At 37.4% G+C, this 23,424-nt stretch overlaps 1 protein-coding gene across 1 annotated transcript in view; it reads right to left on the bottom strand.

Annotated features, from left to right (window-relative positions):
* Positions 1 to 16,155, bottom strand: part of LOC126458230 (dynein beta chain, ciliary-like) — a 477,648-nt gene extending 461,493 nt beyond the window's left edge. Inside the window, exons 1-3 of the mRNA XM_050095128.1 lie at positions 16,139 to 16,155; positions 568 to 790; positions 385 to 462 (exon numbers count right to left, since the gene is read on the bottom strand). Of these exons, the coding sequence (XP_049951085.1) occupies positions 385 to 462; positions 568 to 777 (288 nt within the window). The 5' untranslated portion in view covers positions 778 to 790; positions 16,139 to 16,155. The remainder of the gene's footprint in view (positions 1 to 384; positions 463 to 567; positions 791 to 16,138) is intronic.
* Positions 16,156 to 23,424: the final 7,269 nt, after the last annotated feature.

Raw genomic sequence — 23,424 nt, 5'->3', positions numbered from 1 at the left:
CCAAAAGGGGACCCTGAACTCAACATATCCACCCAATGGACAGATCACCATCAACAGTATCAACTGTCCTCACTTCATGAGACCCTGTGGAGAAGTTTGGAATTGAATCCAGGACATTGGCACAAAGACTGCCAATCAGGAACTTCATGCCACCACCCATCCTGTCCCCTCTGTGGTAAAGGTTAAGGGACAATTGTCAACAGCACACCATTTATCAAGACAATCACCTATTCAAGCACTGACCATGCCCTACCGGTGCTTAATTTCCTGATCTGACAGGAACCAGTGTATCCACCACACCATAACCATTGACATTCTACAGGCATTAGTTACATTTATAAGGAAATAAATAATACCAAGGTTATTTATTATTTTGCCACTTACTTGATCTATTACTTGCTGAACACGTGTCAGTGTTTCTTCTTTCATTTCAATTAAGTCTGCATTTGACTCCATTTCTTCCTAATTTGGAATATAATGACAACAAGTATATCAGAAATTGTTTGTTAATGTAAGTAATAATAACTTTAAATATGACAGTTCTTTATCATTAAATTTTAGATATACCTTATAATCAATTTGTCCAGGGTTCGGAGCTACACGAGGAATAATAGTAGCCATGTATGTAATGTCATTTATAATGCTCTGGATAAGAGAATAGAAACTTTTAGGGTCATTTACATCCAGTGAAGGAACAAATACAAGGTCTGGTTCCTGCAACTCTAGTGATACTTCAAACAAAGGTGGCCTTTTACGTTTCTCATCCATTTCATCCATGAGGAACTGCAAACTTAAAATTCACATTAATAAAACAAGGGTTTCTCTTGTTGTTTCGTGTATCTTAAAAGTAACAAAAAACATACAGCCTGAAATAAGATGTACTGCATCATAAAGGGTAGATAAATTTGGAAAAAGTAGTTTCTATGATAAATGATTAGACTAGATGAGATACATTGTTCATTCTACATACCCATGCTGAAGAAATACTTTAGGTTGTGGAACATGCCAAAAAACAAAACTTATGTAGCACATGTTCACAAAAGAACAAACATGTCAATGTTCCTTCTAACAGATACTAATGAAAATGATTCTCAAGGATGTTGGGAATAAGTCAAAAACATCAAAAATAATTTAATCTACAAACTAACATCAAACTATATTATCAACATGGAAATGAATACATGCCAAAGAGTATAAGATAATTCCTAGGTTATTGTAGCTTAGCACCAATAAAAGAACCAGTTTACAATGTTCCTTACAATGGTCACATTACTGTGCTGAAGTTAAGTGAAAGCAATATTACTTTCACATTATGTAATCCTGTTAATAATATATGCATCAGTGGTTGTGCCACGATATTTGTCAATGGATTAGAAGAAGCTGGCCACTAATAAATCCTTTAAACTCCTCTTAATCTATGTGTCTACAGTAGTTACACTTGTTTTTTTTTTTTTTTTTTTTTTGTTTTTTTTTTTTTTTTTTTTTTTTTTTTTTTGAGGGGGGGGGGCGGTGGGGGGGATAGTGTTACGCCCCAAGGACAGAAAACCCCAATTAACAAACTTTGTGGAAACTTAATGTAGGGAAGCGAGTCATCTTGACACTGACGGCAACTCTTGACAATAAAATCTACACTGGTAATATTTTGATTAACACCTATATTATTCAAGTACTGAGAATAGCATACAAAAAGGGGATGTAAAAGGAAAGGATTATCATAGATTCTTTATCAAACATCTATAGAATAAATTCAAACTCATATGAACAAAGGTTAAATCTAAGAAAGTAATTCAGTCAAAGATAACATTTACCATGGAAGAGAGTTGTAGCCGCATCGAAAAGGAAATTCAATGCGACTACAATGCAACTTGTATATGGAAATGTTCAGTTAGTTAGTTGCTCTTGAGTCACTCTAGAGTACTTTTGTGATAGTTGTCTGGATGCAAACATTATTAGATTCTTTCAGTTTTGGAAGTTTGATAATTCGTGAGGTAGAGACTGAAGTATTGCTCAGTCATTCAACTGATGAAAGTTAATCTTTACCGTTCTCAATGCGACGATATAGTAAGACGACTGTTAGACTTCAATTGAGTGATATTGGTTTATCGGACTTAGCCTTCGTACTGATGAACAGTTACAAACCTTGAGAGCAATGGATCAATGACAGAAAAACAATTCGTAGTCTTGAGTGGAACACAATAAAACGAAGACATGAAGAAAGGCCAGTACGCTGATTAGTCAAACGTTGTTGCCAGTGTCACGATTACTGAACTGAACAGAAGTTAATCTTGAATGACATATTGGTGTGCGTGTGTTGTAGGGACAAACAATTAATTACAGAAAGAACAATAAAATCTGAATTACAAGGTAAATTTTACATGTTGCTGAACTCATTAAATGGACAATACAATGTGTATTAATGCACGTTGATTGACTCTTTAAACATTTTAAGTGACCAAGTGAATACAAGAATAATGGACAGTATAAGTTATCTCTGGAGTTACATCGGACCGTTGTTAATAACTGGGTGTAGCAACGGAATAGTAGAAAGCAAATTTTCGTCCTCGCTATGTATAATGTGAAAAACGGCCGTAATGATGAAGTCAAGAATGAGGATTTTATTTCATCATGGAACTAACTGGGCATAAAAATAAATATAAACGATTGCAGTTTACCAGTTCACACAAACTGAGAAGACTGTTGCAGACAGATAACAGAATATTTCTAAACCACACGAGGAGTTGTGCTCTTACGAGAGTTACTGGTGCTGTTCCACGTCGCACCGACGATGACGAACATTGTTATGAGTCGCGTCTCTTCCCGGCGAGTGAAGAAGGAGGGAAGAGACGCCACATCAGTTGGCGCCTACAATGTGGGGCTCGATGACGCAAAGCAACACATCATTCGCCTATAGCGCGAGGCCTGACAACGCCGGACTACACATCGTTTGGCACTTCACATCGACGACGTCAGCAGAGACAACATGCGAAGCTCGCCGCCTCTACGACTGCCACATGAGGGTCAACGCTTCATGACTAAGAGATATTTGCAAACGGAGCGATGCAACGCGTCACGAGAACTGTTCAAGAGCAGAACGTTGGCCGAAACAGTGACATAAGCTGCCGGCAGGGATGTGGGCGAAGCTGCAACAACCCCAAATAGACGATAAACAGTAAGCACTAATCAAAATAAGTGATTATTCAGGTACCATATTGGTAATAGTGAGATTTTCATTGTGCTTGTGTCAAGTAAGAGTAAATGTAGTGTCGTTTGAATATTGTAACTGTAGTAAATTGTAGTTAACAAGAGTTTCCATCATGTCAAAGCGAAGTAGGATATTATGTAGCGATTTTGACCAAAAACATAACAGAATCTGGTGATGAACTAAGTTAATTATCTGAACATGAGGAGATAAACAGAACAATCATTAACTTAGGAGGAGAATTGTTTACAGAGTCAGACAATTATTACTCCTAGTGTATCAGGTTGTTGAATGGAAAGTAAGGTTAAAGAACTAGATGATAATAATTTTTATCCCAAGGAGAAAGCAGGCAATGAATGCATGATGAATGTTGCACAAACCGGTTCAGGAAAGATAGATGTACTTAGTGCTATACTATCAAAGCTAAATACGTTGGGTGATTCAAACACTAAGCTAGCTGAACAACAAGTGATATTAAATGCTAAATTTTCTGATGTAGCTGAACAACAAGCAACTTTAAATACTAAATTCTCTGAACAGCGGGAGATGTTAGAAAATAGATTATCTGACATCAATGCTAGGATAATGGAGCTGCAAGCATCTATCAATGCCAAATTTAGGGTTCAACAACAGGCCTTAGAAAATAAATTTGCAGAACAACAGGCTAAAATGATTGCTGTTTTGGAGGACAAGTTTATTCAACAGCAGGTTAACGGTGATAATAAAATTGATAATATAGAATCCAGATTAGTTTATCGAGAAAAAGAAGTTAAAATTATTGACCATATAGACAAGATCCATGAAAGTGTAAGTAATTTTTCAGAACAGTTTGGGGTCGTATTGGAAAGGGTTAACACCTTGACTGAGAACAATTGCCGTATTACCAAAAAAAAATAAAGGGATTAACTAGTCGTCTAAATGATTTAGAGTGCGGCTCATTAAGTAAAATAGAATCAAGTAGTAATGCCAAGCCAGAAAATGAACAAATAGGTAGCCAGCCATACGAAATCTAACTGCGAGAGAAAACATCCATGAGTACAACATAGCACGCATACAGGTGAACCATGGGAAGTAAACACCCAATCGGATGAAGAGGATGATCCCTATGTTCAAAGAAGTTGTATTTTATCATTATAGGTAGAACATAGTAGTTTCAAAAGTACACAATTTCCTATTTTTTCAAGTGAAAATAATAACATTAATCCCAAAGTATTTATTAATTCTTTTAAAAGGATATTTCAACATAGTTGGACAGAGTATGACAAACTACAGTTCATAGTATCCAAAATTGTAGGAGAAGCAGCATTGTGGGCTGCTGAGATAAGCGAAACCTGCAATACATGTTCCGAATTTGAAAAACTATTTCTAGCAAAATACTGGTCAATAAGTAGACAAGAGCGATTACGTAAAGAGGTTTATCAGCCTAAATTTTGATATTCAAAGACAGAAACATTGAGATAATATTTTGATAGTCATTTCAACAAGACACAAGATGCGAGACAATGGCCAAATAATAATAGTAATTATTATTCTAGGAATAATGTGTGTATCAATCAATGGAATAATGGTAATCAAAGTAACAGTCATTCTCCAGACTTTAACCGAAGTAAGAATAATTCTGAAAACAGTAGTGGACATGTGGATCATGCACAAAAGATTAATCAAAATTGGAATATGAATTACAAATACTCTGAAGGGAATTTTGTAGGAAATAATAACCAAATACCAGGAGCAGGACATTTTCAACGGGTGAGCACTGTAACTACAAATAGGAAAAGAAAGTTTGGGAGGTGGCAGTTGTCAAACAATCCATGTTGCGACGATGGCCATAGGAATAATTGCGCTCCTATGGAGCCACCGAATAAATCAAATTGGGGTATGTATTGGATGAATAATGCAGGATGGACAAACACTAATACTACAGGTACGTCTTCTGGATCTACCAGACCCATACCATTGACCTATGGGAGAAATGTAGTTGTGGATAATACATATCCACCAACAGAAAATGAAATTCATTTAGTAGAGGTACATGAACCGCCGAGGAACTTGAATGACGGGTGGTCAAACTAGTACCTGTCATTTCAGGTCTTCGTCGGGTGGCTGGTATTGAGGAATGAGGCAAACATCGCAAGTCAGTAAATATTCTTGAATATACGAGGGCTGTTTTCTTTTTCATCCTCCAATTGGCTGTAAATAAAAGAAAAATGTACAGAAAATAATAATTTTATTACCAAAAGTACAGTTAAGTCTTAACTTATTTTTCTACATAATCGCCAAAACGATTGAGGCACTTGTCATACCGTGACACAAGCTTTTCGATGCCTTCCTTGAAGAATGTTGCCACCAGTGAGGACAGGTAAGTCTTGACGGCATCCTGAAGTTCTTCGTTAGTAGCGAAGTGCTGCCCACCTAACCATGACTTCAGTTCTCGGAACAGGTGATAATCACTTGGTGCTAGGTCCGGGCTGAACGGTGGATGTTCAAAAACTTCCCATTTAAACTTTTTGAGGAGGTCTTTTGTCATGTTGGCACTGTGTGGTCGGGCGTTGTCACGGTTCAAAACAACACCAGATGAAAGCATTCCTCTGCGTTTGTTTTGAATGGCTCAGCGGAGATGACGTAAAGTTTCACAATAAACTTCCTTGGTTATCGTCGTAGCTTGCTCCATAAAGTCCACCAGCAGTACTCCTTTATGGTCCCAAAACACAGTGGCCATTGTTTTTCTTTTCGTCAGTGAATGTTTAAACTTTTTTGGCTTGCTTGGGGAAGCTTTGATTGTTCCTTTGTTTCAGGATTGTCATAGAGGACCAATGTTTAATCGCCAGTAACAATCGACTTCAAAAAAACGTTTCCCTCGTTGGCATAATGTGTGAGAAACGATAATGCTGACGCCATCCTTCGCATTTTGTGCTCGGTACTCAGCATTTTTGGGATCCAACGTGCACACAATTTCCGATAGCCAAGGTCTTGAGTCACACTTGTGCACAAAGCAGACCTTGAAATGTCTGGAAATTCATCTGACAGTTCGCTAATTGTAAACCTTCGTTTTCATCTCACCGCCTGATCAACATGCTCAACGACGCCTACAGTGGCGACAGACTTGCGACCTTGTCCACCTTCACCATGGACGTCTGTTCATTCTTCTTTAAATTTTCGACACCATTCCCGAACACTATCATCACTCATAATGTTGTTACCATACACATTGCTCATTCTGCGATGGATTTCTGCAGCACTACATCCTTCTGCTTGCAGAAAATGGATTACACTTTGTAACTCACATTTGGCGGGAGCATCGAGCGTAGTGGCCATGTTTACACGGACGTAGCTCAGCTACAACTGACACACTGCAGCTGAAAACAGCAGAGGTTGTGGTGGGAGAGTTGGGCAATTGCATGACGCACAGGTCCGGCCCCTCCCTACCTCTTACTTGCTTAAATGGACGATCGGAGGTTGAAAAAAAAAAAACAGCCCTCATAATACAGAACCGGATATTCGGAAAGATCTCGTGAAAGTACCAAGGAATGAAACGAATGAAAAAGGGTATACTTTGCAAGCGATTGCAGTAGTAAAGATTAATAATTTACCAGTTAGTGTACTGATAGATACAGGGGCGACAGTGTGATGACAATGAGTTGCTTGAATATGGTTAGTCAGCAACAAAAAATACTCACCTTACCAGTAACAGGCTGCACAGTGTCAGGAGCATTTAGCGCGAAAGCGCAACTCATAATTAAGCAGATATGGGTGACAGTGGACCTACAAGGAGTAGCCATAGAATGCACTTTCTTGGTAGTGTCTAGAATGTCAGCGCTGTGTATTTGGGGTATGGATTTTTTATATGATTATGGTGCAGTGATTGATATTAAGGAAGGCGTGTGTGTACTTTTATAGTTAAAGGCAAACCATTAAAGGTAACTTCGTTGAAGAATAAGATTATTTTAGGACAGTATTGCCAGAATCTAACCATTAATTGTCTTCCTGTAAGTGCTTTGCATTTCAAGAATAATAATTGTGTTAGGCAAACTGATGCTGAGAGCGATGTATAGAGCATCGCTGAAAAAGTACGAGAATTGGAATATTTATCACCCCAACAACGAACTGAATTGAGAGAGGTCTTGCAATTATTTTTGCCTGTATTTAATAAAAATACCAGGTGTAATTAAGGACTTTGAATATTGTATCGAAACATACCCTCATTCAACTTTTTGTAAAACTACATATTCAGTCCCTTGGTCAAAAACAGAAGCTGTAACTAAAGAGATAAAAAAGATGATAGACTGGGGAATTATTGAGACTTCCACATTCGAATATTCAAGCTCATTAATGGCAGTGACTAAGCCAAATGGTGACATTTGGTTAGTCTTAGACGCTCGTGATATTAATAAGATTATTGAGCCTGTGCGGAATCATCCAGAGAATTTAGAAGAACGATTACAGAAATTTCACGGGGTGAAGTTCTTCACCTCCCTTGACCTCCGAAGGTCATATTGGCAAACTAAAATGTCTAAGGAATCAAGAAAGTATATGGCATTCATTTACCTAGGACGTAGTTACCAATTTAAAGTATTGCCGTTTGGAATGAACGTTAGTGGTAGGTTAGAAAATTTAAAAAGGGAAATGGACAGGTTAAAGTTAGATATAGTGGGAATTAGCGAAGTTCAGTGTCAGGAGGAACAACACTTTTGGTCAGGTGAATACAGGGTTATAAATACAAAATCAAATAGGGGTAATGCAGGAGTAGGTTTAATAATTAATAAAAAAAATAGGCGTGCAGGTAAGCTACTACAAACAGCATAGTGAACGCATTACTGTGGCCAGGATAGACATGAAGCCCACGCCTACTACAGTAGTACAAGTTTATATGCCAACTAGCTCTGCAGATGACGAAGAAATTGAAGAAATGTATGATGAGATAAAAGAAATTATTCAGATAGTGAAGGGAGACGAAAATTTAATAGTCATGGGTGACTGGAATTCGATAGTATGAAAAGGAAGAGAAGTAAAATTAGTAGGTGAATATGGATTGGGGGTAAGAAATGAAAGAGGAAGCTGCCTGGTAGAATTTTGCACAGAGCATAAATTTATCGTAGCTAAAACCTGGTTCAAGAATCATAAAAGAAGGTTGTATACATGGAAGAAGCCTGGAGATACTGACAGGTTTCAAATAGATTATATAATGGTAAGACAGAGTTTTAGGAACCAGGTTTTAAATTGTAAGACATTTCCAGGGGCAGATGTGGACTCTGACCACAATCTATTGGTTATGAACTGTAGATTAAAACTGAAGAAACTGCAAAAAGGTGGGAATTTAAGGAGATGGGACCTGGATAAACTGACTAAACCAGAGGTTGTACATAGTTTCAGGGAGGGCATAAGGGAACAATTGACAGGAATGGGGGAAAGAAGTACAGTAGAAGAAGAATGGGTAGCTCTGAGGGATGAAGCAGTGAAGGCAGCAGAGGATCAAGTAGGTAAAAAGACGATGGCCGGTAGAAATCCTTGGGTAACAGAAGAAATATTGAATTTAATTCATGAAAGGAGAAAATATAAAAATGCAGTAAATGAAGCAGGCAAAAAGGAATACAAACGTCTCAAAAATGAGATCGACAGCAACTGTAAAATGCCTCAGCAGGCATGGCTAGAGGACAACTGTATGGATGTAGAGGCTTATCTCACTAGGGGTATGATAGATACTGCCTAGAGGGAAATTAAAGAGACCTTTGGAGAAAAGAGAACCACTTGTATGAACGTCAAGAGCTCAGATGGAAACCTAGTTCTAAGCAAAGAAGGGAAAGCAGAAAAGTGGAAGGAGTATATAGAGGGTCTATACAAGGACGAGGTACTTGAGGGCAATATTATGGAAATGAAAGAGGATGTAGATGAAGATGAAATGGGAGATATGATACTGCGTGAAGAGTTTGACAGAGCACTGAAAGACCTAAATCGCAACAAGGTCCCGGGAGTAGACAACATTCCATTAGAACTACTGACAGCCTTGGGAGAGCCAGTCCTGACAAAACTCTACCATCTGGTGAGCAAAACATATGAGACAGCAAAATACCCTCAAACTTCAAGAAGAATATAATAATTCCAATCCCAAAGAAAGCAGGTGTTGACAGATGTAAAAATTACCGAACCATGAGTTTAATAAGTCACGGCTACAAAATACTAACACGAATTCTTTACAGACAAATGCAAAAACTGGTAGAAGCCAACCTCGGGGAAGATCAGTTTGGATTCCGTAAAATTCTTGGAACACATGAGGCAATACTGACCCTATGACTTATCTTAGAAGCTAGATTAAGAAAAGGCAAACCTACGTTTCTAGCATTTGTAGACTTAGAGAAAGCTTTTGACAATATTGATTGGAATACTCTCTTTCAAATTCTAAGGTGGCAGGGGTAAAATACAGGGAGCGAAAAGCTATTTGCAATTTGTACAGAAACCAGATGGCAGTTATAAGAGTTGAGGGACATGAAACGGAAGCAGTGGTTGGGAAGGGAGCGAGACAGGGTAGTAGCCTCTCCCCGATGTTATTCAATCTGTATATTGAGCAAGCAATAAAGGAAACAAAAGAAAAATTCAGAGTAGGTATTAAAATCCGTGGAGAAGAAACAAAAACTTTAAGGTTCGCTGATGACATTGTAATTCTGTCAGAGACAGCAAAGGACTTGGAAGAGCAGTTGAACGGAATGGACAGTGTCTTGAAAGGAGGATACAAGATGAACATCAACAAAAGCAAGACGAGGATAATGGAATGTAGTCGAGTTAACTCGGGTGATGCTGAGGGAATTAGATTAGGGAATGAGACACTTAAAGTAGTAAAGGAGTTTTGCTATTTGGGGAGCAAAATAACTGATGATGGTCGAAGTAGAGAGGATATAAAATGTGGACTGGCAATGGCAAGGAAAGCGCTTCTGAAGAAGAGAAATTTGTTAACATCAAGTATAGATTTCGGTGTCAGGAAGTCATTTCTGAAAGTATTTGTATGGAGTGTAGCCATGTATGGAAGTGAAACATGGATGATAAATAGTTTGGACAAGGAGAGAATAGAAGCTTTCGAAATGTGATGCTACAGAAGAATGCTGAAGATTAGACAGGTAGATCACATAACTAATGAGGAGGTATTGAATAGAATTGGGGAGAAGAGAAGTTTGTGGCACAACTTGACTAGAAGAAGGGATCAGTTGGTAGGACATGTTCTGAGGCATCAAGTGATGGAGGGCAGTGTGGAGGGTAAAAATGGTAGAGGGAGACAGAGAGATGAATACACTAAGCAGATTCAGATGGATGTAGGCTGCAGTAGGTACTGGGAGATGAAGAAGCTTGCACAGGATAGAGTAGGATGGAGAGCTGCATCAAACCAGTCTCAGGACTGAAGACCACAACAACATAAAAATTATTGCCTTTGCTAGTCGAACCTTATCTGGTTGTGAATGCTTGTACAGTACTACTGAGCTGGAAGTATTAGCAATTATATGGACACTAAAAAAGTTCCGATATTTTGTATATGGTAAACGGATAGTGATATACTGTGACCATAAAGCAGTGATGTTCTTAATGACGAGTAGAATGTTACGTGGCTGACTTACGCGTTGGGCCTTATTATTACAGGAATATGACGTAATGGTTATGCATGTCGAAGGGAGAGACAATGTTGTCGCTGACACATTGTCGAGGTTAACAACTACCAGGATCGATGAGGTTGAAGAAGAGAGAGTAATGGATTTTAAGGTGATGTTGTAAGGAATACTTTCATATAGGAAACAGGTTAATGAAATGTGTTCACAATTAGGGCAAATGCAGAAAGTAGATGGTAAATGGAGAAAAATAATAAGTGATTTAAGAACAGGAACGACTGATAAATTTAACAGTCATTACCAACTGCAAGAAGGCGTATTGTTTTATTGTAAAACTGAGAAGGATGAGTGGAAGATATGCATTCCCTCATGGTGTATTGATTCCGTATTGTGGTTCACACATGTGAGATGGGGACATTTCAGAGCTCATAAGTGTGTAATGAAATTACAACAACTATGTTTCTATCCAAATTTACTGAAAAGAGCTCAAGAAATACTCAAGAGGCGTAGGATATGTCAAAAGGCAAGGCTGGTCAATTATTGTGTTAAAGATGTGTTGCATCCAATAATACCTAGGAAACCTCTAAGCATCGTATCATGTGATACATGTGGGCCATTTCCAGTAGCAAAAGGAAATTTTAAATATGTATTTGCAATGTATGATCTTTTCACAAAATATGTAAAATTGTATGCGTTACGAACAACTGATGTGAAACCTATGTTAAGAAGGATCATAGATGATTATTTAGTTAAAGTGGGGAAACCTGCAATGCTAATTTCTGATAATGCATCGTATTTTTGAAGTAATGTGCGGCACGAAACAATGAAGACATGGGGAATTCCTCATGTATTCATTTCCCGCTTTAATATGTCAGGGAACCCCATAGAAAGAGTCTTCCGAGAATTGAACAGATTCATAAAAACATATGTGTGTAACCAACATCATAGATGGATAGAATTAGTCGGAAAATTTGAAGAAATATATAATAAATTACCACTTATGTCAACCAGTTATTCACCTAATGAGATTTTATTTAATAAGCAACATAGTAATGAGTAGCTTGGTAAGTTACCATGCTTACGTAAAAAGACAAAGGATCGTGATTAGGTTGTATATAAAGTATATTTAAGATTACAACAAAAAGCTAATCTTCAAAAAAAGTCAATTTGATAAGAAGCTAGGTTTAGGAGTTAGCTACAAAGTTGGTGATTGTGTGTTATTAAAGAAACATCCCAAATCTTCAAAGAGAAAGAAATTAAATAGAAAATGGTGTAGCTTATATAAAGGACCATACAGGATTATTAAAATACCACACGCAGGAAGTTACCTTCTGGAAGATAAAGAAGATAAAAGGAGTATATCCTCATATAGAATTAAAAAAATATTTTAATTGATTAAGAATTTAACTTTTTTGCATATATAAAGTAGGATAAGATTGGAAGCAAGAAGACGTGAACAACATTTATGAACTTTTCTATGTAGAATTAGCAGACAATTAATCAGTAGTAGTAGTTCTTGTAATACTTAAGTTAAATTTTAAGTCATCAAAGAAAATGATGAGTTTCATTGAAAATTTACTAAGTAACAGCAGCATGTTTTATTAAGTTTTGTTTAGTAAGCCATCGAGAAAAGTTTTTACTAATGTGCCTCATCATGTTATGCAATAAACAAGGCATCAACTTAATATAAAGTACGCAAGCACACTGAAACATCTTATCATGGTCATTCCGGAACAAGGAAATTGATTTAAAAGGAAAAGATCACTTATTTTGAGAAAAACGAGATAAGAGACGAGTAAAGGAAAATAAATATAAACTGATAAACCAATAAACTTAAAAAGGGTGAAAAACATTTCAATGATAGAACATTACAAATAAAATAGTGACAGTGTTTAAAAAGCTGTACTGGTTAACAGACCAATAGGACACGTGTGAAGTGAGTGAGTTAGTTAGTTAATATTATTGTGTTATACCTAAATATTTCTATTATCTATACCACTCCCTTAAATGGCACAAAATGCATATATTATATCTCCAGATTAATTTACTTATATTCAAGAATTCATCTATGGTATAGAAGGAGTTGTCAAGGAGGTATGATTTCAATTTGTTTTTGAAAATATTACTGCTGTCTGTCAGACATTTTATTTCATATGGTAATTTATCAAAAAGTTTTATAGCAGCATACTTTACCTCTTTCTGTGCCAAGGATAGGTTAAGTAAAGGATAGTGTAGGTCTTTCTTTTTTCTGGTATTGTAATTATGAATGTCACTGTTGATTTTAAACTGGTCTATGTTGCTGAGAAAAAAATTCATTACTGAGTAAATGTACTGTGAAGCAGTTGTAAGAACTCGGTCCGGCACACAGTTTTAATCTGCCTGGAAGTTTCATATCAGCGCACACTCCACTGCAGAGTGAAAATCTCATTCTGGAAACATCCCCCAGACTGTGGCTCAGCCATGTCTCTGCAATATCCTTTCTTTCAAGAGTGCTAGTTCTGCAAGGTTCGCAGGAGAGCTTCTGTTAAGTTTGGAAGGTAGGAGAAGAGGTACTGGCAGAAGTAAAGCTGTGAGGACGGGCAGTCAGTCGCGCTTGGGTAGCTCAGTTGGTAGAGCACTTGCCCGCGAAAAGCAAAGGTCCCAAGTTTGAGTCCCGGTCTGGCACACAGTTTTAATCTGCAGGAAGTATCATATCAGTGTACACTCCACTGCAGAGTGAAACTCTCATTCTGGATTCTTTAAACTTAATTATTCCTTCGAAACTGACCATAATTGAGAAATGTGGGAGCTGTTATAGGGTAGTGAGATGAGGGATTTGTTGCCAGTCTTGTAGGAAATATTTTCACTGGGCAGGATGCAGTGGGGAGAATGTTGGAAGAACAGAAGATGCTCTCTCCTGGAGCTGCAGAGTATGCAGTAGGAACATTTTGATTGGGGAACAGGAAAGGAAAATCTGTGCCCTTCAGGCATAGTTGGAACAAGCAAGGAAGGAACTGATAAGGATCGATGGAGATAGGGGGGGAGGAGCGTGGTTGGAAACTGGCAGCTGGTAGGAAGATAGAACGAAAGAGAATGCGATCCAACAGTTTTATCATCAACACCAAAAACAGCTGTCTACCACTGCCAGAGTTAAGTGGAGAAGAGCCTCAGGTAGAACAAGGAGCAGGAAATGTGCAGCACACTTCAAATGAGGCCAAGAAACCTAGGAATGTACAAAGTGTTAGGAAGAAGCAAGTGCTGCTGCTAGGTAGTAGCCATGGGCAAGGTGTAGGCCCCGCAGAAAATATGAACACAATTTGCAATCTCTAGAAAAGAGCCATAAGATTAATAACCAAAAACAGTAGTTGAGTTCATTGTAAAGATCTATTCAAAACATTGAGGATTTTAATTGCTCCATGTGTATACATTTGCCATTCAGTTGTACGCATAAAAAATAACACAAGTAATTACTATACAAACAGCTCTGTCCATGACCATGGAACAAGAGCTAGACTCAACTTACATTTACCAAGAAAAAATAAACATAAATCTCAAAAGAGCATTTTCTACCAAGGAATGAACCTGTACAATAAATTGCCACAAGAGATTAAAGAAATTGCAAAAATACATTTATTTAAAAACGCAGCTAAAAAATATCTGTTATGCAATACATTTTATACATTGAAGGATTACTTACATAAAACAGATTAGGGGTTTGGAAAAAAAAGTTATACAAATAAATAATAATTATGATTATAAAACATCCAAGATTCCACATAACACCTACACACTATGTTTTTTCCTTCTTTTTTACTTTTCTAGAAAAACTTTCCCCCAAGCTAAGCATAGTGCAATACTAACACCTCTAATGACTGTCTCTAACTAGAAGTCTGTAAATGTATGTGTATACATATTAGCTTATTTTAAATTGGTCAGAACTTGTAAATACTTTGACACGTCCTATATCCTTGTAAAAAGAGATCTATGGATGAATAAAGCTACTATTACTACTACTGCTATGTATTAGCTTTTCTAAAATTCTCCTACATGCAATCAAAAGTGAAACCGGATGGAAATCTGATGATTTTTTTTTAAATCTCTTTCTTATGGATGCTTATTTATTTACAAAATGATCCTGTAAATCTACGTAGTATGGCCGTGTGTATGATAAATACTGAACCAGTCCTTAAACACTACAAACATTTCTTTTCTTCTTACGCTGAACAAAATTTCATTAGATCAGAAAGAATATTATATAATATCGTAGCACTGAGAACAAAATTTCATTAGATCAGAAAGAATATTATATAATATCGTAGCACTGAGGACATTTTACAAATACAGCATCAAAGTGTGGTACATTTTTATTTTTCTAGATACTACATCACGGAATAGGAACACTGGTGATTTGAATTTGTCCATGCACATTCTTCTAATGTTATCTACATAATGCTTTATAAAGTTTCATGCCAGGAATGAGTACGCCTTTTTAAGGTAGTGAACATTTCCTTCCTTTGAAACTTCCTGGCAGGTTATACAGTTGTGTATTAGACTGAGACTTGAACTAGGAACCTCATGTTTCATAGGCAATGCTCTCACAAACTGAGTTATTTGGATCTAGATAGTTGAGTTGGTAAGCGCACTGCCTGCAGAAGGCAAGATTATGGATTTGAGTCCTGATCCTACTTACAGTTTTAACCTGCTAAGTTGTTTCAAAACAGTGCACACTTCTGAAGAGAGTAAAATTCATTTGTGAACCACAATTGTTTGTCTGTATAGTAGTTGCGCATGGATTCCTCATGTGAAACAGTTATAACCATTGTTAATTTTTTCTTTTATAACAATGACACTTTCTAATAAGTATATACATTTAGGGAAGAGGTAGAATTCTATTCTCTCTAAATAGCTGGCTGCGTGACATTCTTTGATCTTCTCTTTCTCTGCAGTCTGAAATATTTCTGGCTTGCTCCACAGTTGTCTTAAATACTACTCCATATTTCAATACTGAGTGAGCATATGCAAAATATATAGTCCTGAGATTATTATATTAAACAGACTTATTCTGGGTGGCAACCAAAGCCCGTATAAAATAAAAGATCATTTTCACCACACTTTTATTTTAAATTAGCACATAATTATGCATTAACAGTTAGTTTTGAGCACATGTAAGCGCTTAGAGGATGTGGATGCACCATCCTCATAAGTGGTGTGAAACATAAATCAAATACCACAAACAGTTATGCATGACAGGGTTGTCAACGGACATGACTTCAGAATACGTCTGCACTAACTGCACATACATAATCAATCTTGTGGAAATTTATGAGATGTCTCCATCACCTTCATATGGTATGAAGAAATTTTAGGAGCTTACCTGCCTCCAATAGCATTTAGAAGTCCTTCAGTTACGATTTCATCAACATATCTTACGTAGGCCAGCCATTTCTCACTACATTTTTTATCATTCAGCTTCAACTGCAAATGAGAAATGACATGTTCAATTTCACTTACAGTCCACTATAATAAAAAAAGCACAAATTTTGACACAGGCATAAATAATTGCCATAATTAGTTTGGATACCACAATTAAAATTTGAACTTCCCTCTTTTATACTTTTCTTTCATGTTAAAGTTTCAGGGTTGTTTTCAGAATATTGTGACCATCAAAAAGCAATTAAAATTCATCAGTGAAACACCTGCAGTGTGGGTGGGTATATTAACAACGTCTATTCACATGGAAGTTGGAATAGAAAATTTCGACCAATAATATTTCCCCAGCCCCTTCCCCCGCCCCAAATGACAATATCCTCACATTACACATCATCTTCATAGCCTCAACTATATAAGGAACTTCTTTGCCATTCAGTTTAAATTAAAAGCCTGAGAAAGCTATACACAATCCAGTCAAATAATTTCTTTATTATGACACTCTGCATTGGAAGAAGTTTGGTGTTGCAACGATTTTTTACATGTGTTAGGTATTCGCTGTGCATTGACAGAGATTCAGACTTGGAGTGCTGCCTTGCTTTTCCCACTGAGCTAGTCAAGAAGAACTGATGAGCCAATTAAGTACTTTACTATGTCATTACCACTTCCCTTTTCTTAAACATTCAGTGGGACTGAAATGGTCCAGTTGATAAAACTGATGAAAAACAACATCAGAATTATTATTTTAACAAACTTACTCTATTGAATTCTACTTTCAACTCTAAGGCTCCTGCTAAGACATTCTCTCATGAGTGCTAGTTCTGTAAGATAAGGAAGAAAGACTGGGACACAAGGTGAGTGCTAATTACATTCCGAAATTTTTGTCTGTGGTTCCTTTTTATATGGCTAGAAAAAAACCTGTGTGCAATACAGGGAATGAGGTTCAAAGTATGTATGGTACTGCTTAAAATTGCCATGAATGTTCACAATACATGCTGATTTAAAATTTAATCCACATGAACATTAGCCATGAATGAATTTTCCAGGCACCCTCATCGCAAAATTTAATCAGCATACAGAACACAAATTTTAATCTTCTGTAGCCTATTGACTGACAATTTGTCTTTTACTATTTAATTTATTAATCATAATAATTAAAGTACATGAATTATTCATGGGAGACACAGTTGTTTGAAAAACTGGTTTCATCAGATAATCAAACTGTATATTTTTGTTTACCAATTTGCCAACAAAAATTAAATATATTTATAATAAATTGAATCTCTTGTACTGTTACAAATGCAACTACAGTAGGAATGTACACACTACAGCCTAGTAAATCAAAAATATTTTACACATACGTTTTTTCACAGATAGTACACATTTATAGAGATAACTCTTACAAAAATAACCTTAATTTCGGTCTGTCTAAACAAGCCTACCCGCTTACAAGCAGCTAAGTCTTGCATTTTTTTCAGGATACTGGCTGCTTTCAAGTACAGCTTCAAACCATCACAAGACATTATCTGAACATTAAATACTTCAGAAGCAACCAGTACATATTCATTTTCATTTTCTGGACCAATAGCTAATGAGACGCTGGCAGAGCCAGTCTTGTCAGTGATGAGGCTTACAGTTTTGCTATCCTGCATGCTGTGGTGTCCTGGATCTGCATCATCGACACTCGTCCATTCTTGAACATCTTCTTCATAACGTTCAAGGCAATTGAGTCCTTAAAGCATACTGGGCATTCTGGACATGTCATTCTGATTGTCATTTTCAATTAAACTTTAAGACTTTGTGCCATACCCAAAATTTTATTCCAGGATTTTTCAAATTCTGTTCTGTATTATGTGGAAGAAATCACTTTTCCTCATCCTTTTCATACGAGATATCACATGATGGATGAGTTGGTATATTTTCAAGGAGCAGTAATATTCTCTCTCGTTTGCCATTCTTTAACTGATGACCTTTTACAGAGGATTAAAATATTCTATAACCCATTCAGTGAAAATCATACCATCCACCCCAGCACTCTTGTGAGGTACAATAGACAGCACAGACATATTAACATGTTGGAAACAAAGCGGTTTCTTAGTTTTACAATGACGAGCAGAGGCAATCGGTGGCTACCAGTAGCATTGGTACTAGCTGAAGCAGTAATATAATGCTTATTTTAGGACCAGATAGTCCTAATTCACAATGTGAAGCAAAACGTTTCCTTGGTAAAGCTTTCTAATCAAGGCCTGTTTGTTAGTATTGTAAATGTTTTCTCCTTCAATACATCCCTTACCAGGTGGCTACTCAAACCTGGTAAAAAATTCCCTGAGAATTCCAGAGGTAAGCAGGAAGATGGTGTCAAGAATGATAAAGTAATGATGGATGGGGCTGGGGGGGGGGGGGGGGGCATATCACAATAATGACTTTTCTTTCCTCTCATGTGAGCTATATACTAGCCATAAGCAGTTGTTTAACCACAGTTTTCAAACATCAATAATTTATATGGAATGATGTTTGTACAATTAACACATTTTGAAACATTAAGTATTTTAAAATTTGTGATTTATAAAACTTAATAAAAATCCGTTTCGATGCTAGATTAAAAATGCAGAATTCCCTGAGATTTTATGAAATTTCTGAAATCCCCTGAGTACTGATTTTTCCAGGTAAAGTATAATTCCCGAGAATTCCAGGTTTCCCAGAAGAATCACCACCCTGACTTAGTTTGGTTTTGAAAGAATCACATGCTGAAGAATCAGCAGACAGATTTCTCCTTGTACGTGAAGTTCACGAATGCCATGCCTTGATTTAAGCATTTTAACCAGTCCGTGTTGGCTTTAAAATTCAAAAGCCCTCCAAGATCTTCATTAAATTGAAGTGCCTTTTCCACAGGATGGGACCAGACAGGTTCTCTCTATGGCCCATTTTGTGCTAACCACCTGTAAACAGCATCATCTAGATCCATTTAAGTGGTTACCTTCATAGTTTTATGACTTGTTGATCTATCAGTAGACTCAAGCTTAGATATAAAATTTGTGATACTTGCTTCTTGTTTGTTATGTCAGTAATTGTCGACATACCAACTTTGTACTTGTCATCTTATTCTGTTGTTCCTGCTGAAGGCAATGGACATTATCATCAAAGGCTTGAGTTTTTACACAAGGATGTCACCATGACAAATTTTGTTCCCAAATAACTTTCAAATGTGTCAAACAATAATAATTGCACTTGTAATGATGTTGCAAATATATCTAAATAAACACCAACTAAGTAAACAGCAACTCAGATACCTCAGTATATGACAAAAAAAAAAAAAAAAAAACACTGCAGCACATACAGTGTGTTTCCTTGTTGGGATGAAGGAGAACTACACAATTAATACAAAAGACAAGTAACACCAGTCCAGTAATCTCTCACTTTAGTGTTCAACCCTGGGGTTGGTTTGCAGCAGTGTGCCATTCCTCTTCTGTCTGCCTTCCTCTTCGTTTCTGTGTATGAAGTACATCCTAAAACATTCATAATCTACTGCATGTATGACATCCTTGGGTGGCTCAGGTGAGTCCTTCCCTTAATAGTTCCTCGTGCCAGTGTTCCAGTGATGTTACTGTGGCTTAAAACTTGTCCTACAAGTTTGTCTCTTCTTCTCTGGATATGCCTCCATGAAGATCCAGTTTCCTGTACTCTTCTCAGCACCTCTTCATTGGTAACTCTGCCTCTCCAGCTGTCATCCTTCTGTAGCCCCAAATCTCCAGGACTGCTAGTTGTATTCTGTCTTGTTATCCTATTGTCCAAGTTTCACACCCATAAAGAGCCACACTCCAAACAAATGCTTTTATAGTCCATTTCATTATTTCCTGACTGATGTTCTTACTGATGAGTGAATTATTTCTTAAATTAACTGCAATGTTGGCAGTACAGTCCAGTAATATCCAATTCAAACAATATAAGCTGAAACAGCTGTCAGACAGTAGCATATGGTTGCACTTTCTGCACTACCTCTACATATGCGGGCAAATCTGTGGGAGTATAGTTGTAAAGTATTGCAGCAGCCACTGCCAGCCAGCAGGTCCAAGGTGTTGGCATTCCAATTGCAGTAACACGGCTGTCTGTTCATCACAAGACAGGCCAGGCTTCGCTCCACAAAGGCTGCCAGCCCAGTGGGACAATGAGGTCCTTGTAGTATAGGTAATGGAATTTCTCCATAACAGGCTTCAGTGGTGTTGTTGAGAACATGATTAGAAGTGGCACATTGGCATAACAGGTAAGCTCCTATCTGGCATAAATAGCTGTCACTTTGTAACAGACTGATTCACAGCCCTGTAGTATGATTACAAAGTAGAGGCTACACCTGACAAGGGGGTGACATGGAGCTGCCAGCAGCAGTAATGAGTTCAGGACTCCATTACTGTATCTGCTTCCTGCACTAAGTCTGCCTTCCAGACTTGGCGCCATGATGCAGAGGAGTTATCCCAGGCCCATTCCATCAGTGAGCCAGACTCCTTCTCAGGGGGGCAGTGGGTTGATTGCTAGGCAGGGCAGCCACTTCTGCTACTCCCAGTGCAGGCAGCACTGCACCACACACCACTACTCACCACAACGTGTCCCTCCATTGGGGAGCTGGCTTCCATTGCAAGAATTCTGCACAACTCAAGCACTGCTGACACTGTGTGCTTGCAGTGTAACTGGTTTACATGCCACATACTGGTCACTGGCATCAGCAATCCCAGGCACATGTCTCAGCCAGCTGTCTGGGCACTCACTGTCACCTCACCAACCACGTGGGCCTCACCAAATGCTCCGTGTCAGCAGTGTGAAAATGTATGAGTAAATTAAATGTTTATTTTGACAGTCACATTTTTCAGGGCAGCCTTTGCAACATCCCGCTGCAGCCATCGTACACCAAAGCCACCCCACCACTCCCCAGGGTCAGCTACAACAGCAATAGTTCAAAACTGCCCGAGCCCACTCCTACTTTTAATGCATGGGAGACAGCACCACAATAAAGTTATAACACATTTCTCTTAGAAACTCCACAACTCTTTGCACAATGTTATAAGCAATGACAGATCTTTCCAGTACTCTTCTTCACTTTCTTATGTGTCTCACAGACATGACTCTTTACATGAGTCCAAAAAAGGGAAAAAATCAAGAATCAAATTATATAACACACCGGCCACCTACTCTTTTTATCCATCTTACATAGCTTAAGAGTAATGAGTACATGAAACACATTACATCATTGAAAAGCAAGTCACAAAGAAATTGGGGCTTCACAGGCATTGACAGAAAAACTCAACAATTAAACACAGTGGGGTGAAAAATCAGCAGGATTCAAGGTAACAATTTTGTGGATAGTAATAATGCCCATGCTATCAACAGTACTTTCCACATCTACATCCATTTTGCACACAACTGATCAAGTGCTTAATGACATTTTTTACATTAATGTCAATATTTCTTGTAGTTTATCTTGCTTCCCTTTTGAGACACATACTGTAGTTACAATGTCCCACTTCACCTTCATCCTAGTTTAGTCAGAATGAAATGGGATGCTACAGATGTCTCCTACGTTATTTCCTCTTTTGATGCAACTCCCTGCATGCCCTCCATTGAACTTGAGATACCAACCCTTAACAGAAACTGTCCACAACACATTTCACATTACTGGCAATACTTCCTCCTTTATGGGTATAAAAGCCAATGCATGCCCACTTCAAGAAAGCTTCAGCACCAGCCAATCAATACCTGTGCTAGCCACTAGTATTAAAAATTATCACAGTAATGATAGAGTGAACTGTTCTTGACGTAATTATCATTACACTTACAATATCTTTCACTAAGCTCCACCAATCTATTTGCTTTTCTCCAAATTGTTTTTACTGCTTGTTTCTTGGTGTTACATTTCAACCCAAACACTTGATGGAGATCTGGTTTGATTGACTATTCATTGCATTCTTGTCTTCATTTACCTTGAATTCCTAAACAACACCTAGGCTGTCTTAGAATTCTGTTAGAATGTCCTTTCCAAGACTGGGTCTGCCAGCTGATACAACAAAGTTAATTCATCAGAATGTCTCATCTGTAACTTAAAGGCACCATCAAGTAAATGGTACAGAATAACCCAACCAAATGGCAAAATGCCAACTAATGGTTTACAAATAAATATTAAGCTACATATCTTTAAACTCCAAAATAGTATTTAACTCCTTCTTTGTTATACGTTTACTTTCAGGTATCTTGCGTAACTTTTCTTTTGCAATGTTCTGACAACACCACATAATTTGTGTCATGGAACACCAGTAGTGCAGAACATTACTGACCACAAGTCAGTGGTAATGCAAATTATGGGAATAGGTAATGATTCAATGACAACAAAAGATAATGGCCTTATAGTTACAATTGTACATATGTAGCAGAACTACAGGTCTTTCTATTACAGAAGTATGGGAAGTGGATGGACACTGGTGTAACAAGAGAAATTTATGCAAGTCAGAACATAATTTGGTCAAAAAAGAAGTTTACGACAGAGATTTATTTATGACAAATAAGCAGAGAATTTCTGGCAACAGTACAGAGTGCAAAACTGATTTCATCTTGAACAAGGCAGAAGGAACACTAACTCATGGAAAAAATATAAGGAATATAATTATGTAGAATATGTAAAATAAACTACCAGTATTTCATCTCCTGGGAGACTGTGTCAGATTCAGTCATATCTCAAATGTTTGGGAAGAAGCTGAACTGACTTTGACGCATAAAACAGAAACTGGGAGGGGGGGGGGGGGGGGGGCACAAGGTAGGTATGTAACAAAAAATGTTAGAGACACCAGGACTGGGAAAGTAGTGAGCAGAACAAAATATCTGCTGACCCCTTTTGAAACCATCTGTATTGTGATGTAGATTAGGGTCCCAGGTATCACACTCAAGTTATTCATGAAAGTGGGCCCTCGTTTGCTAGTAATCAACAACAAAAATGTCTTGGTTTGAAAACCATCAAGTGGCAAGAAGTTTTTTATTTTTAAATCCTTATTCAAATGACTCTGATTACTATTCTTCTTTAAATAAGCCATGTCAGTATTTTGCTAGCTTATTATTAAACCGACAGCATGTGTGATGGTGCTTGTCTGTAGTTGTGTCATCGTTGCTAGTTAAAAGTAGACAATTTTCGCAGGCTTAAGTGATTGTGTGAAGCATATCTTATATGTAAGTTCATTGTTTTATATCTTCTTCATC

Source organism: Schistocerca serialis, chromosome 2, assembly GCF_023864345.2.
Source record: "Schistocerca serialis cubense isolate TAMUIC-IGC-003099 chromosome 2, iqSchSeri2.2, whole genome shotgun sequence".
In the NCBI taxonomy this organism is placed as follows: Eukaryota; Metazoa; Arthropoda; class Insecta; order Orthoptera; family Acrididae; genus Schistocerca; species Schistocerca serialis.
Note: the sequence above shows the minus strand (reverse complement) of the source record. Positions and strands in the feature narration are given on the sequence as shown.